Raw genomic sequence first — 16,191 nt, 5'->3', positions numbered from 1 at the left:
CAACTATTCTCTTTGTCTCCCAAATATGTGCCACAACTGTTCTACGAAAATATGTAGCTGCTCAATTATGATGCGGCTATAGAAAAAATATTTTTTTTAGCAATGTAAATGTCTATGCTCCAGTGGCATGCCTAGATTATTTAAAATTTTGAAAACAGCAAAGTGAAATCTAGAATTTTAAATTGTAATTTGTAATTTGTGCGCAGAGAGACAACTATTCTCTTTGTCTCCCAAATATGTGCCATCTATTTTTGTAACCTCCCTAAATCTGAAGACTCTGCCAACTATATAATATTTTTTTTGCGAGAAACTATATAGTACTCCCCCTGTCCCATAATATAAGAGCGGAGGGAGTATAATTAATCTACTCTATGTATGTACGAAAAGACCAAATGGTAAAAATTATTTCTTTCATGGAAAGTAACCTCATGTGTCATGAAAAAAATACAAACAAATGTTGCCTGCGCGTATATTGGCCACTATTTGTATTTTCATGATTTTAGCCATCAACAAATCTTGTAACTTGTGTGATCATGTAATCAACCAGAGTGAGGTTTCCTCCCTTTTGGCGGTTTATTGAGATATGGTGTCATACAAGTAATCCATACAGGAACTGTGCTAGAGTTGCTCTCACAAGTTACATCACCTTATACCACTCAAATCTCGACACCAACAGCTACCAGTTAGTACCACCAGTCTACCAGTTAGTATCCTTCTATACATCATACCAAACACATCAGCAGAAAGGAGAGCGATGTCATCTTTCGCCGATCTGAACTTCCAGTCCCTCGTGTGGGTAGAATGGTGAAACACGCCAGGGCAGAGCAACAGCTCACTTGGTTCGGGTTGACCATGTTGCAAGAAAGACTGAATGGTGACAGGGCAATCACAGGTTAGCCGGTGCAGCTGCGACGGCATATACCGATGGCACAGCCTGAGTGGTCACTGGGGCACCAGCCTGGGAGTAGATTGCTGATGCAGCTCCTTCAGCACTGGACTGCGTAGTTTCTCCGGTTGCACCCTCGCTGCCTGGGGCGTACCCATAGTGCATGACAAGTTGCAGGTTCGTCCCGGCCACTTCATGTGGTGCAGCTGCGACGGCGTACACCAATGGCGCAGCCTGAGTGGTTGCTGGGGCACCCGCATGGGAGTAGATCGCCGATGCAGCTCCTTCAGCACTGGACTGTGTAGTTTCTCTGGTTGCACCCTCACTGCCTGGGGCGTACCCATAGTGCATGACAAGTTGGAGGTTTGTCGCGGCCACTTCATGTGGTGCAGCAGCTCTGAAACACAAAAATGTACGACGAAAAAAGCACGATCAATTACTTGTGCATGTAGCAAAGGAAAAAAAAAAGGCACGGGAATAGATGGTGGCTTCCGATCTACATTGTCCCTGCGACTAGTTCATTTTCAGAAGTATCTAGACTAGCTGAACAGTACGGTTTTGAGACGTCAACAAGCCGGCATTGACCTATATATACAAATCGGATTGCAAAAAATAGCTTTGCATGTAGCAGATATTAAGAAACAGAGAAGTACTAGGCCCAATTGGTGGCTACCATACATACCTCCCAGAAGTAGTTTCCTGGTAATGAGACTTCACAGCGTCATATCGATACGGATCATTCCCATTAGCATCATAGTTGGGATCAGAGGAACATGCAGGGTCTGTAACATGTTTTCGCACAGGGTGTTGGGCTTGCAAATAGACAAGTTGCAAAGGAGGCGCTTGGGCGTAGTGGTAGGTGGCAGGCGATGGGCCATATGCTTGATAACTTGCCTGGTACAGATGCCCAGTTGTGGTCACACAGTAAGCAGGTGCAGCGAATTGAGCGGTCCGAGCAGGAGGTTGAGAATCTGGGCATGCATAAGGTTCATTTGGGGCCAGATGAGCAGCTGGGGTGAGAACATAGGCGCTTGGGTGATGCACATAAGCAGCTGACTGTGTTGGGTATGAAGATGAAGCCGAAGGAGGCAGAAAAGCAGCAGATGGAGCGGGATGGCTGTTGTCAACATAATGCAGGGGTGGTGCCTCTGGCACTGGCAGTGAAATAATTGGACGGAACAATGCTCTCAATTTCTCAACCTACAACAGAATACCAAAAACAATGGAAATTTAATGCAGGTAAATGTATGATATAGTTTCACAGCTAAGCACTGATAAAATTTAAGACAGAACAGAAAGATGGAAGATAAATGTGCTATTCCTGTCTATTCCAACTAGCCGATACACTGATATGACTATACCAGTAATTCCACCTAAAAGCTCGAGAGAAGAAGTGATAGAAAGAAGAACGTGTTCCCATTACACCCACTTTTTTCATCTCTATACCATGTTGCTATTTTTCCAGGAAAAAGAAACTGTTTGATTACAAAACAGCTTAATACAATCAGAAACACTATGGGTGCTGTCATGCTAAAGAATATCTGGGTTCTACAAAATAAATGGCTGAGATGCAAAATAAAGGCATTATTACAAAGATAAACTTCAGTTCTCAAAGTTAAATCATAGTCAATAAAGAATTAAATATTAGTACATTCTAGTCCCTCTCAATCTCGACTTGCTTCTACATATGCTTACGCCACAGCAGCAAGTTCTGAAGCACATGGCTCTCCTAATTACTGGTTTTCATAAAATAGCCTTCCATTCGTAGTTCAAACTAGGCACAACAAGATGTGAATTGACTAGTTTGATACTTTAATGTATACAGAGGCAGGGGCGGATCCACTATGGGTCATGGGTGTACAGATGTACACCCAAAATTTCCTACAAACTATTTCCTATATATAGTACTACGTATATGACAAAAATACGAAAAGTAGAGATTATGCAGCAGCTTGCCACAGATCAATACTAACCCATCGGGCATTGGCTAGAGCGGCACAGCCCACTAACCAACAGGCCGAAGCACCAACAAGTCACATCTGCCCTCACGCACTGCCTAAAAAAAATAATTCTGCCCTCACGCACGAGAGATACTCAGCAGATCAGCTCAGTCCAAATACTCCCAAAAAAAAAACTTTGTCCAAATCCACAAGGACCAGAGTCCAAAGTTCCAATCTGAAATTCCATTCGTTGACCTTTACATGTGTAGTTAATATTTGGATTTAGAGATATATATAGCTCTGTACATGACCACATTAATAAAGAGGAAGATTGTTGATTTAAAAACAACAAATGAATTATCTTTGGATTGATTTCCTTAGTAAAAAAGTAAACAAATGAATTATCTTTTGATTTAAAGATATAGATCTCTTTGTAAATAAAAATCGTCTTTTGAGATTTGTTGTTATTACGAAAATTTTGTATTCGCGTGGACCAATGGACTTCCTTGTTAGGGTGAAAAAAAATTTTGAACACCCAAAGTTGAATTCCTGGATCCGCCACTGTACAGAGGACCATAAATAAGCGAGAATGAGTGTTCATCTGGCAGACTGCCTTAAGTTCGAACCATTTTGTACAGGAGTTGTCTACAGGGAAGATTCAGCACAATTCGTTTCACCTCTACTCAAGTACAAAACATCAATAAACACTGATTCCACTTACTTGTGTAAAGGTAAGTTCTGGCACGAATTTGCCGGGATAATTCTCTTTTATGGTGTATCTTACGGTTTTCCCTCGGACAGGCATGAAATCACCATCAATCATGAATTTGACCTGCGTATACAAGAACACTGAACATTCAAATTATGAGAAATAATAATGTACGGCTAATCTATCAAGTTGATTGCTGGATGCCACTGGAAACTGAAGATCATAAGACGAGCCAAGATGAACTGAAATTTCAGAAAAATTAAAATTGACAGGACTCTTTTAGGAGATAACCATACAGATTTGAAATGTGGCACCAGGACCCACATTTCAGTCACGCATCGAGTGGCAAAATCATCACTGCATCCTTCCTTGATGGTGGAAGGATTCATACACGCACAATCACCCATGACTCCAGGCATGGAACGCGAGGGGGGCCGGGACGGTACCTGGGCAGGTAGGCGGCCCTGGAAGGCGGCGGGCTCGAGGTCGCGCCCGCCGTCCGAGTCGGCGCGGTAGGGCCCGTACAGGTACTTGGCGTCGTAGTCGAAGAGGAAGAGCGCCGCGCCGCGCCTGATCCGGGAGACGGCGCCCAGCCTCCCCCGCGGCAGGCCCAGCACCCTGTACCTGAAGCACTCGGGCTTGGTCGCGCCGTCGCACCTGAAGATGAACCCTGCCGGTAACGGGGCGTCGGCGTCGCCCGCAGCGCCCTCCGGCGGCTGAGGTCCCGGGCTCTGGCGCGCCGGCGAGGAGGGGTCCTCCTCCGCCATGGGAGCCGCGGAGCGGGGGAGAGCGGGCTAGGGCTTTTTGCTTCCGCTGTTTCTTTTTGCTTCGGGCCGGGAGTTTGGGCCCGGTGGAGTTGGAGGCGATGTTTTCTTTTTTCAAACTTCAAAATGTGGATTTCCAAAAATTCAAGCCGGGGAGCCAAACTTCCACATTTGGTACTCAGACACTATAATAGCATCACATACTCACTACTTGCCAAATTATAGTGAATATAATATATTTTAAAGACAACTTATTTGTAAACTTTGACCAAATTTATAGGTAAAATCCGAAGATTTACGTACGAAAATATATTTTACGATGGATCTAATGGTATTGATTTAGTAATGTAAGTTGATAAATGTTTCTATAAACTTGGTATATTTTATAAAGTTTTTACTTTGAAAATATTACTCCCTCCGATTCATATTACTTGTTGCTTACTTAGTATACAATTTTAGTACTATATTCCCCAACCATATTTCCCGCCTCGTTCGGCGTCGCTGCCGGTCCGCCTCATCTCCTATGGTCCTTGGACCATGGAGATTTGGTGGATCTCAGCCCTTGCCAGCGGGAGGGATCCATTTTTAACTGTTTTTTAGTTTTGTTAGGATTTGTGCCATGCTCAAAAAGAAGAGGCGGTCTCAAAGGAGGAGTTAAGCTTCAACAATACAACATTCTGATTCGAAATTACAAAAAAGTTACAACATCAGCGATCACCGCCATGGCACTTAGATCGGATGTGCGGCGAGTCGGTGCTCGAAGCTGATGATGAATGTGCGGATCTCCATGGGCGCCAGCTCGACGACGAGCTTGGAGGGGTCCACGGGTCCTCCACGGACCACATTTTCTTTTTGGGGAGGCCCTGCCACCTTCCATTTCAGCCTCTTCTTCTCCATGGCGGCGCGCTCTTGGTTCGCTGATAGGCTTGTTTCGATTATCTTGCCGATCTGGAGCATCAGGATTGGGGAGGTAGTGAAAATATTCATCAAGATCCAATCGAATAAATAAAAAGGTGTAGATTTTAATGGAGGTTACCTTGTTATCTGGGAATACCCTCTTGAGGTCGACACTCGCCGGGGCCGAGAGATCCTTATGCTCTCCAGCCTACATGCACAGCACAATGTTTTACAAAAGATATAAAACTGGATCTGATTGGAGCGAGAGAAAGTAAATGAGAATGACCAAAGTATGAGACCTCGTATAGGTGAGCCAACCGAAGGAGAACACTTCCATCTTCAAGTTCCTGTACAACGCATAGGTACTTTTAACACGCGCAGCAAACGGATCCAGATACCATTTTCATCACTATTCTGTGGTGTCGATTACATTTGTTGCAGCTAACTGGCTGGTATTACTTGTAACCTCTCAAACCAGCAGGATTAAAAACTAGCTTGCAACATTTCAAAATAAATGGTACGGTACTCGGACCTATCAGATCAGCACTCTCTTGCCCAGTACTCCCTCTGTAAACTAATATAAGAGCGTTTAGATCACTACTTTAGTAATCTAAACACTCTTATATTAGTTTACGGAGGAAGTACATACTAATTTTTCCCTTTTTAAGGAGATATGATAAAAATGGTCCATTCTCCATAGGCATACACATACCTCAAGAGTAAGCAACGCGACATTTTCAGGAAGGCTGTAAGTTGGATCCATTGCAGAGAATGATGAAACATGTGAATTCGCCCAGTTGCCTCCATCCTGGAAAAACAAGTAGGGGTATGTTCAATACAGCGAGAATAACTGTTTGATCGATCACAACTGCAACAAAATTTATGCTGTACCTGCTCTGTGAATGCAAGAAGAAGAGGTGAGTACAGTTCCTGACCAAATGTACGACGCCACCTAGCTCCATCACCTTGTGGGTCAATTTTGAGATAGTATTTTCCTTCAATCTGTCGATAATGTAATAAGTTGCTTTAGATAATGTTTCTGCACAACATATTGTGTGCTTGCAAATAATAGAACAAATTGATCTGCGCAACAGGATTTGTGGTATATGCAAACATCTGGTTTTCAATTCCATCCAAAGCACATGGTCAGAAAGATATTCATTACTTACAACTAGTCCTTCACATTGATCATCCAAACAGACTTTTTCCTCTAGTGCTTCCGCAACACCACGACCATCATCATTGAGTAGCCTCCTACACAAGGAGTAAGAAATATTTAACCAAGCAGAGGTAGAAAAAGAAAATTGCTACAGTATGAAAGAAGCAAGAAAATACTGTGCAAAACTGATTGTGACATGTACCTGTGTAGCATTAGCTCTATTTGTCCATCCTTTATGCTCGAACCTCCAACAGACCTGTCTACAAGTATAGATAACTCTTTGCTGCCATCTTCCACATAAATGCCAAGATTAATCTGAAAATAAATACAGATCTATCAATCTGGTGTATAAATCAGCCCCATCACAATCTACAAGCAAAACTACAGAATAATTTGCAACTTTGGATCCTCCACAATTCAACTTCACACAATTGCCAATTTCTTCAAATATTGACAAAAGTATGAATAACCTGGCTCAGAACATTTTAAATTACCGGCCCTCCATAATCACCACCAATAACCTCTTGCCTACCAAAGTTATCCTATGCCACCACTTGTTTTTAAAAGATCAACTTCCTACGTTACCATTTTGTATGTCACCAAATGCAGAGGCTTTGGTTATCTGTCACTAAATGTCAAAAATTCTGTCCTTTTGGGCTGCAAAATCACATCATCTCATCTAATAAGCTACACAATTACATCATTACGTGTAGAGATCATTTCTTATTCTTATGGTGCTAAATAAGTAAAGAAGCGAGCTGATTTAGCTGTAATTAAATGTCTTGCCATCTACAGGTAGAGTCAATGACCTAAAACATATCAATTACAAAGTAAACCAAAATCCTCCAAAAACATAATATGTATAAACTGAGGGGAAGTGCAAAGTGAATTCCAAACTACTTTCGGATGTTGACTCAATGACGGAAAAGGATGAAAGAAGACATTTCTTAAAGGATACTACTAAGCTTCCTTGTTTAAAATATAATAGAGCAAACAAGAGCTCACAGGATAATAGTTTCCAGCAACAGGTTGGTTTACTTCAATCTTCCACTCCGAGCGATAATCCCGTACCTGAAAGGAAAAAGGGATTAAGTAATGACATAATTGTGCACCATTACAACACATATTTTATGTTGCAGTTATCCTCTATAACATCGCTAGTTCCCCCCCCCCCCCCCCCCCCTCTTTCAAAACTAGCACAGGAATCATTAATGCAACTGTCTGTGAACTATTTTTTTGCTTTCACTACATTTATTAGAAAGACAATAGACATTTCTTGTCTGGGGAAAGTGTCAAGTGCTAGTGGTAGTGCATCATACCCTTTTGATGAAATCACGCCCACTGGAATCAGTGTAAAATGTTTTGTTTGTTGCCATGCTAGTAATGATTTCAGTTGAAAGTTCTTTTCCATTTTCATCGTCGACTGGTATTGGTCCAACCTACGAATAAAAACAATTATTCATAAGATGTTAGAAATATGTAATGGCAGAAAAGAGAAAAGGCGAATGTATTGTCATGCAAAATGTGAAGGCCTTCAAGAAGAAATTAATGCAAGATGCAATGACACCGCACTCACTATGAACTCAGTTTCCACATAGTCCTTTCCCTTGTAAACTCTAGTGATCTGCACGAAGATAAGAAAAGCTATATCAATTATCAAGAATACAAAAAAATACTTTTAGTCGATTAACAAGGAATGAAAAAACAGAATAAAGTCCATATTTTGATACTATCAACCTCACATTTCTTTTACATATACATTTCACCAAGTATTTGCCTGATCTTTGATATACAGAAGATGTTGAATGGACAATATTAAGTCTACCAGATCTAAGGTATATGATAATTCAGAACGAATAGCGCTACTATCAAATTTCCAAACGAATAGCGTCATGTTGCTGTAGCAACAAAGATGTGTGCTAGAAATTCATTGAGAACATGAAGATCAGGAACAAAAAAGAAGCAAGTAAATCCTTATGAATGGTGGTTCAGACAAGCAGTATTCATATGATTAACCTGATATATCCATGGATTAATCTGCTGATGCACTTCATCCAATATGGGCCCACGCAGAATCGTGGGAGGAACCTTGAAGTGGGAAACATATATTCATCAGATCAATAATGCACCTTTTTTTAAGATCCCTTTGATCCATTCAGTATTTTAGAGATACTTTGATCCCTTCTTCATACCTGACCATCAGTTTTGATAGGAACAACGTCCTTAGGGCGAAATATGTACGCTCCAGAAGCCTACAGTCCAGGAAAAAGCAAACAAATGCCAGTGTGAGTAATTGCTAATTTTAAGGTGAAATAGACTATTTGTAGAATCCCTAGTGCACCTGAGGATCATCTCCGCTTCCATCTTGTCCTATGTAATACTTGTACTTCTGCTCGAAATTTGCTTCAACCTTGAAATATGGCAATGATTCTTGAGTACAGGTGATTCTAGATAACAAGCAAAACTAAAAGCGAAATTCAATATCCAATACCAGAATGGACATATGAGCTGCTAGGGAAGATAAGCCTGGATAATCTTAGTGCACAACTTTTGTATTTAAGATGAAAGCAATGCAAGAGGTAAAACCGTTTCAGATTGAAAATAATGCTGGGCGATTAGCAAATCACCTGAGTCTTACTATCGGAGTACTTCGATAATGATCCAGCTGCATCATAGTGAAGTTTCAAACGCCCTTGCCCAACTTGCAGATTCCTACTTTCATTTCCCTGAGAGTTTAGAGTGGATGTCGAAGAGATAGATGCTGAAAAGTATATAATGCAACAGAGAAATGGTCAAACTTTCGAGCAATCCTTTATATTTTGTTGTATATCAAGACGAAAGATATGGAATTCACCTGATCTCTTTCCACTCGAGATAAAGTAAGTGCTAAAACCAAGTGGTGGTACCGAAGCAGGAAAAGCAACCCAAAACTTAGGACTTGCGGCAGGCGATGTGCCCAAGTAAACCTTGACATGTCTGTCCCGTAGGTTCAATGAGACATTAGCTATAGGCAGAAGTTGCGATTCAATTTCTTTTCCCTCAGAATCATGGACAACAATTGAGTCACTCATGACCTATTAATTTTACAAAGAGGCACATTTAGTTTTCATTCTACAGTATGGGAGTTTCATGGTAGTGGCACTATTTATAAGCACATAGTGTTCATAAACAGAATGGATGGATGGATGAATCAGCAATAAAAGACCAACAAAATATCTTGTTTTTCAGGGAACAAAAATTGCATACTGGTATGCGGAGGACATCCTCTCGTTTCCATCCAAGAGAGTTGTACACAAGAACAACCTGTAACAAAAAGTTGAAAACAACATATTAGATGTTACACGGGTTTACTTTCCAAGAAAGTGTCATGGATTAATTAAAACCTATACAAATTTCATCTTGAAAAGAGCCATGCATGAGTTAAGAACACAACTCACCAAGCTTTTTCCTTGAGATAAGTTCATCTCGGAAGGGGGGCAATAAGTAATGTTCAGGAGAGGACACTGAAAAAAGATCAGTAAACAGTAAATACTAAGTCATTTTTTAACTAAAATGGCAAATTAGTTAGAGAACCTGCAAACCCGACCTGCCCAAACTTTGTCGTTGGGGACGAACAACGAGAATTTGAGCCTGACTCACTCAAGCAACCGAGAGAAGTGGAAACCAGTTCCTCCGCCTGGAAAAGAATCGAACCAAATCAATCCATCAAATCTCAAAAGAAATCATCAAATATGAAATACAGCAATTTTCTCGAGAAGATACTTTCTTATAGCCAATCGATAATCTCTTCGCATAATCATTTGCAACATGTTGCTTCTCTGTTCCTGTAACAGCATCATGATGCTGAGCAAGAGCTAGGGCATCTCCTAAGCTATCTGTTGTGGAACCTGACTTGCTTTTCCCAATGAAGAACTCCAGCTGCCTAGCTGCCTGAAAGTGAAAGCATATTAACCTTTAAGCATGAACGGCACCAAGTGACCAAGACAGTATATCATATGGTGTTGGACATCTAGAGGGAAACATTAAAAGACTAGGTAAAACTACCAAGTAATATCCACTCATCATGCGGACATATCGTTTTAAGGCAGGTCTGCTTGTGAAGTAACCTGTCCAGTATGCATTGGGGTTATCTGCATATCTGATCAAAGAAACACAGCCATATGAATGAGAAGGAACAGAAGTACAAAAGTGAAGTTAATTGTACCAATTATGAATATAAGATAGAACATACGGAAAGAAATCATTTGTCTTTAGAGGCCATGGCTCATTTGTAGAAAATTTTGCATCAGTGTAAATGGAAGGAGTGGAGTACAGAGCATTCACACGGCCATCCTGTGGTATGATCAAACAGAACAAGCATGGTGAGTTATAATGTGTTAATAGCTATCTTAGATAAAATTTCAGCACTATTTACTTATTTACCAAGTTAAAATGCTCAAATAAAATCAACTTGTATCAATAACAAGAAAATGAAGGCATGGACCATTTTCTTAAGCATTTATGTCCTTATCTAATTATATGACACAAGAAAAAAACCAAATGCATCCCATGAAATGTTCCCATATATTACTGTGAGAAGACTGGAACATTTCAAATGTATTGCATGATCCATAACTGAAACAATCATGATGGTGATAGCTCACGAGGTATGATTAAGTAGTGCTGTGATTATAAGTTTGTGATATAGCTTCGAAGTTACTAAAGAAATACACCCACCGATTCACAATACAAGTAGTTTAGGACATTTACGGCCTTCAAAGTACCATTTTGACCATACTCTTAAATATTTTGTTTCAAACAAGCATAATTATATCTTTAAAAAATATGTCATGAAGATCTAGTATTGTTCGTCTTATTCTAGGCTCATCCTTTACCTTGTTCACATAATGAATTAATTTGTCCATCTGTCTGAACCAACTTTCTGCGTATTGATATTTGAAGTCTGTTCCCATTGTAAACATGATATGGTTTGTCCTTGTAACATTTGCCTACAAAAAGAAAAGATATAAAGAGTATAGATTACAATGAACACCTGTACTACCAAATAGAACAACACTTTAAGTATGAAATGATGCGGTTTAGATAACGGAAATCTATTTGTAGAACGGTATGTATTTGGCTTATTGGTAGAACCACGTGCGCGCTGTCCGATCGGCCTCACTATCATACTCTCCACAAGCCATGCGACTCAGCGGTATGGCGGACACGGGTTTAGGACAGACAGTGTTACCTGTTGGGACGTTTCTGTTGCATCCTTTAAATTTTCAGCATGAAATGCTAAGGTCGAAGTAACATAGAAATCTGAAGCCGCATTTTTCAGTGTTAGGTATGAACTTGTGAATGCAACCCAGATGGCCGTTCTAATTAAATAAGAAATTTGTAGTAGACCAATGGATTTTCATCCAATGCATATAACTGGGCAAATTATGCACCAGCGTAAAAGTATGGACATATATGAGACCCTACTGTACCTGTGCCAGCGCTGCAGCAACAAAATCATTCACCCGTTGTTCAACATTGTAATCAAAAAGAAGGGGATCATCCTACATAGACAAAAGTAATGAAGAATAGGTTTATTCCTGGTGTTGATTAAATTAACATATCTGAAGTTCTCATCAATTTACCTGGACAACAGGGGAAGTATCATCGACTTCAAAATAGAACTCACCAGGTGGTGGTTCATAATTTTTTGGGAAGATGCCAGCAAAAATCTGAAAAGAAAATGAGCAGATTTCCCGCCATTACATATGAAACATGTTTACCAAACTTTACGAACTTGAAAGTGATTGTTCTGTGAGAAAACTGGCAGGAGTGATGCATACTCATTGACAATAAAGAAACTGTTACAAAATATATATGGTCATGGTTTTTATTTGGAGCATGCCACCTCAGTGCGGTGCAGACCACTCGCAGCGAGAAATACTGCTAAGACCCCATGGGTGCGTCGCACTGCAGGTCTACGCTAGATCATCAGAATGATTCACTGTATGTTACATTATGGAAAAGGAAAATACTACTTACATCAGCTGATGAGCCAAAGGTCTTGGAGCCCCTCCATACAACCTCGAGTTCTTTTGTCCCATTCCTCGTGTCACGATCTTGGTAATCAATCCGGAAAAAATATAAAGCATCAAATCCTACCTGAAAGACGGTAAAATGTGTTACACTAGTATACTTCTTATGCACAGTAGCCATATATCCAATCTAAGGCTGTGAGGTTGGGAACAAGGTTGTATTGTGTCAAGAGCAACAGATGGATCTTGTAGAGAGAACAAGAATAGCAGAGACAAAACAATCACGGCAAGAGAGAAAAGATTTGGGGAAATGGCCACACATTATTTAAGTATAACCTTGAACAAGTACAGGGGATTATCACTCCCTCACAACCTTTCAAATAATTTGCCTTGGGTCCATGCCCTATACAAGAATCTAGTGCTAACGAATAACCTAGTCTTTAATCCATTCTTGCACTCTTAACCGTACTTTGGATGAGATCTTGACCCCTCAGATTGCTAACTATGGCCATACCTAATGGTTATATATTGTCCCCACACATATTCTCCAACTTCTCCTCTAACGAAACTAAAAGTCTCTAAGAGATTAAATTATAGGAATCCCTAGTCATACATCTCCAAGTCCTAATAGGACATGAGTCACCTTTCTCAACTAAATGTTTATGCAGCCATCTCTACGCTGACAAGTCTGACATGTTTGTCAAAACACTGTAGGCGTAGCTGAAAATTCAATGAAGTAACCGAGTTGTGTAAATTATTTAGTTATGTTAGGTGGTCAAGAAGTGCAGTCAATCACTTCACTCTTGAGAGCATAGCCCTTGGCATTCCTATTATACATGCTCTATGAACCAACAGTACCACATCTCAACGTTCAGGTATTACTGTAACCAGTGATGACAGGTAGCCTATCATAATGGTACAGAAGTAAGCATCCTGAGTGTGAAACTCATCTAATCATGCAAATGAGATGTACACGGAAGTAACAGTGTACCATAAGAAAAAAAAAGTCACACAAAATCTGAAAGCATGACATAATAAAATGGATACAGTGAATTACTTCTGCACCAAGCAGGTAAGCCTGAACTGCAGAGTGCCCAAACGGATCGATCTGCCAACCAATCCTCGGAATCTGACCAAACTCCTCCTTGATGAACCTGTGCCCCAGCGTAGTCTGATCGATCATGTCAATGTAGTGCACAGTCGCCTCGTCATGCATGCACATACCCCCATTTCTGAAACATCACAAGGAGTAATATGCCATCAGTCAGTTATAGAACATAGACATGATTGCTAGTGCAGCCTAAAAAGGAAGGTTGTTCAAAGAGCCAGCATACATGAACTCCAACCGTCCGGAACTGACAAGCCCCTTGACCGTATCCTTGATCATGTCGCTCTGCTGCCTCCACCATCTCTGGAAAAACGCCTGCAACCAACCATACATAAATGGTTACTGAAGATAAATCACAGCATAGAACCCAAAACTGAACCCACATTGTAACACCATCAGTTCTATTTGGATGTACAACTGCTGGTCCAGCTCCAATTCTGGAAACAGGCAGCAGGGGACAGAGTTTCCTGTAATACTGACAACTGACAAAAACGAAACTGTTGTGCAGCCACAGAGCAGTTACAGGTAACTGCTGTACATTGCTCTGCAACCTCCCAATTCCACAGCTCCAAGCTCCTCAGATTGCTGGCGGACATGAAAATCTCCTTACCTGCTCGACGTAGATGAACTTGCGGTTCTCGTCCTTGAGCAGCGCCGGCACGAGCGAATCCAGCACGTTCTGAACGCACGCGCCCTGCGACCAAACAGACCAAAATTCTGCTTCAGCGACATCCGAAACCGACGGAGACCGAAAACTTAAATCTACACCAAACCAAGGGCGACAAATCTAGGGGATGGAAAATCCCGGCGAAACTCGGGGGGCGTTTTTTCGAGCGGCGGAATTGGAACCTGGATGGAGTTGTTGGATCCGACGTAGTACTGGTCGACGGTCTTGAGCCAGCCGACGTCGTCGTGGGTGTGGGGGACGACGTGCACGTTCAGCTTCCCGTTGACTACCCCCGCCGACGTGTTGTAGGGGATGTACACCGCCTCGCCGCCGCCGAGCAGGACGGCGGCGGCGGCGGCGAGGAGGAGGAGGGCGAGCCGTACGGGGCCCATGGGCGGCGACGGCACGGTCGCCGGCGGGCGGGAAGCCTCCCGGGGAGCGAGCGCGATGGGGAGGGCGAGGGGGCGGTGGCGGTCGTCGGGTTGCGAGAGTGACGGCTCCACTGAGTGGCCCGGCCGGCGCGGCGAAGTCGACTATAGCTAAGAGCAGCGGGGGTCGGGCCCACTTGGCGGTGGGAGGGGTCGAGGATGTGCAGGTGGTTGCCCCCTCGCTATGCCACGTCGGCTATCCGAGGTTCTATCCGGTAGGGCGAATTTCAGTGAGGCCCCCCGTCCTCTCGACAATGACAGTCTTCTCCTTTGAACATTTGCCCTCTGCTTCCCGTGTTTTCTTTGCACTCCGACGAGGACATCCCTACCACCGTTGCACCCATGGTCCTGCAATTACAGTGGCAGATGTAGATGATCGTCGGAATAGCTTGTGATTACGGGGAATGTAATAAATCATGTAATGTTCAAATCATTGACTTGTCGCTCACATCATTATCCCTTCTGAGTACATGACTGGGTGCGGGTCCCTAGACACTTGTCCACGAATCCAATATGTACACGCACGTAAGATAGACGGGGACGAATTCAAGGGGGGACGAGGGGGGGCGAGAACCCCCCCCCCCCCCAACGATCGCGTTGCCCTGTGATAGCGATTAGGCGGATCGTAATTAGCCACCGTTTTTCACTCGATCTGCCCCCCCTGTGTGACACAGCGTGAAGCTCTACAGGACCCATCCCCAGCCCATGTACAACAATTATAGACTCCTGGCAAAAAGGCCCATCATCAAACACGAAGCCCAGCAGAAGCACGGCCGCAGCCCCTTTGTTTCCTGGCAGCTCGATCGACAGGATTTGGCGGCAGCATCACGCAGATCGTGGTTTCATGCGATGTTTCTACCCATCATCCGCTCGAGTCTCCGGCAACCGCCGCCGGCAGAAATTTTCTCCTGCCTCCAAGCAAAGATCAGAAGGGGACTGATCGAGATTTAGCAGGACTGCATAGATTCAGGTTAACCATTACTCCTTTGCTTCATCTCTTGATTTTTATTTTGTTAAGATCTGCGTGACTCTATATATACCATTAAAAAAGCGACAAGCACTACAAGTTAATTAGGAATTTCTTGATTGTCTAGTTATGTTTGTGTAGATGTGAAGATGAAGAGAACAACAGAAAACGGCGCATATCACCGTCATCCAGCATAAAGAGGATTAGGGAAAGCACCACCAAATGCGACCTGTGATCTGATGACATACCACATCCCATATGCCTATATGGTAAGTCCACTCTCACAATTAACTTAGTTTCAAATCTCGGATTTGTTGTCGTCTTGTAGTTCTAGTAAAATTAGATTTGGAATCAAGTAGTTCTCGTACCACACACTAAAATTTTCTACATAGCTAATTTTAAAACTATTCTGTCTTGTAAAAATTTAACAATTCAGTAAAAAAATTGTAGTGTTTACACTAGTGAAAGCATGAGTTTGGCTTATGCCTTTCGCACACTTTATACTGTTTTTCTGCTCGGCCTTCTCATTATTCTGTAAGAGCTTAAGGGTGGAACTTGCCCCCCCCTATGCCAAATTCCTGGCTCCGTCCCTGGATAGACCCCTCCGACTATGTACCTATACTAACCCAATGACCCCCCCCCCCCCCCGAAT

General features: G+C 42.3%; 2 protein-coding genes across 2 annotated transcripts; both read right to left on the bottom strand.

Moving 5' to 3' along the window:
* Nucleotides 1-536: 536 nt before the first annotated feature.
* LOC125511210 (uncharacterized) lies at nt 537-4,382 on the bottom strand. Its single transcript, XM_048676531.2, has 4 exons — nt 3,982-4,382; nt 3,548-3,658; nt 1,569-2,086; nt 537-1,283 (listed from the first exon to the last, which is right to left on the bottom strand). The coding sequence occupies exons 1-4, from the start codon at nt 4,300-4,302 to the stop codon at nt 887-889; spliced, it is 1,347 nt and encodes a 448-aa protein (XP_048532488.1). The 5' UTR covers nt 4,303-4,382; the 3' UTR covers nt 537-886.
* Nucleotides 4,383-4,934: 552 nt separating this feature from the next.
* On the bottom strand, nt 4,935-14,684 carry LOC125511209 (alpha-mannosidase At3g26720). Its single transcript, XM_048676530.2, has 29 exons — nt 14,327-14,684; nt 14,088-14,171; nt 13,704-13,792; nt 13,427-13,601; nt 12,377-12,496; nt 11,980-12,066; nt 11,827-11,898; nt 11,230-11,343; nt 10,587-10,687; nt 10,400-10,493; nt 10,118-10,285; nt 9,942-10,031; nt 9,793-9,858; nt 9,602-9,658; nt 9,210-9,429; nt 8,983-9,116; nt 8,697-8,765; nt 8,548-8,607; nt 8,372-8,443; nt 7,932-7,979; nt 7,675-7,794; nt 7,361-7,426; nt 6,558-6,670; nt 6,366-6,450; nt 6,088-6,198; nt 5,909-6,004; nt 5,496-5,543; nt 5,336-5,404; nt 4,935-5,247 (listed from the first exon to the last, which is right to left on the bottom strand). Exons 1-29 carry the CDS (start codon nt 14,534-14,536, stop codon nt 5,029-5,031), a joined length of 3,057 nt encoding a protein of 1,018 aa, XP_048532487.1. The 5' UTR covers nt 14,537-14,684; the 3' UTR covers nt 4,935-5,028.
* Between the last annotated feature and the right edge of the window lie 1,507 nt (nt 14,685-16,191).

Source organism: Triticum urartu, chromosome 5A, assembly GCF_056163025.1.
Source record: "Triticum urartu cultivar PI428250 chromosome 5A, HENAU_Tu73, whole genome shotgun sequence".
Lineage (NCBI taxonomy): Eukaryota > Viridiplantae > Streptophyta > Magnoliopsida > Poales > Poaceae > Triticum > Triticum urartu.
Note: the sequence above shows the minus strand (reverse complement) of the source record. Positions and strands in the feature narration are given on the sequence as shown.

Excerpts from the sequence above, each read along its gene's own strand:
- LOC125511209 (XM_048676530.2), bottom strand. The coding sequence starts at position 14,536 with ATGGGCCCCGTACGGCTCGCCCTCCTCCTCCTCGCCGCCGCCGCCGCC. Across the intron at positions 6,451-6,557 it reads ATAGAGCTAATGCTACACAG|GAGGCTACTCAATGATGATG; the intron begins GTACATGTCACA and ends CTCCTTGTGTAG. Across the intron at positions 5,405-5,495 it reads GGTTGGCTCACCTATACGAG|GCTGGAGAGCATAAGGATCT; the intron begins GTCTCATACTTT and ends CTGTGCATGTAG.
- LOC125511210 (XM_048676531.2), bottom strand. The coding sequence starts at position 4,302 with ATGGCGGAGGAGGACCCCTCCTCGCCGGCGCGCCAGAGCCCGGGACCT. Across the intron at positions 3,659-3,981 it reads AGGGCCGCCTACCTGCCCAG|GTCAAATTCATGATTGATGG; the intron begins GTACCGTCCCGG and ends TTGTATACGCAG. Across the intron at positions 1,284-1,568 it reads CAGGAAACTACTTCTGGGAG|AGCTGCTGCACCACATGAAG; the intron begins GTATGTATGGTA and ends TTTGTGTTTCAG.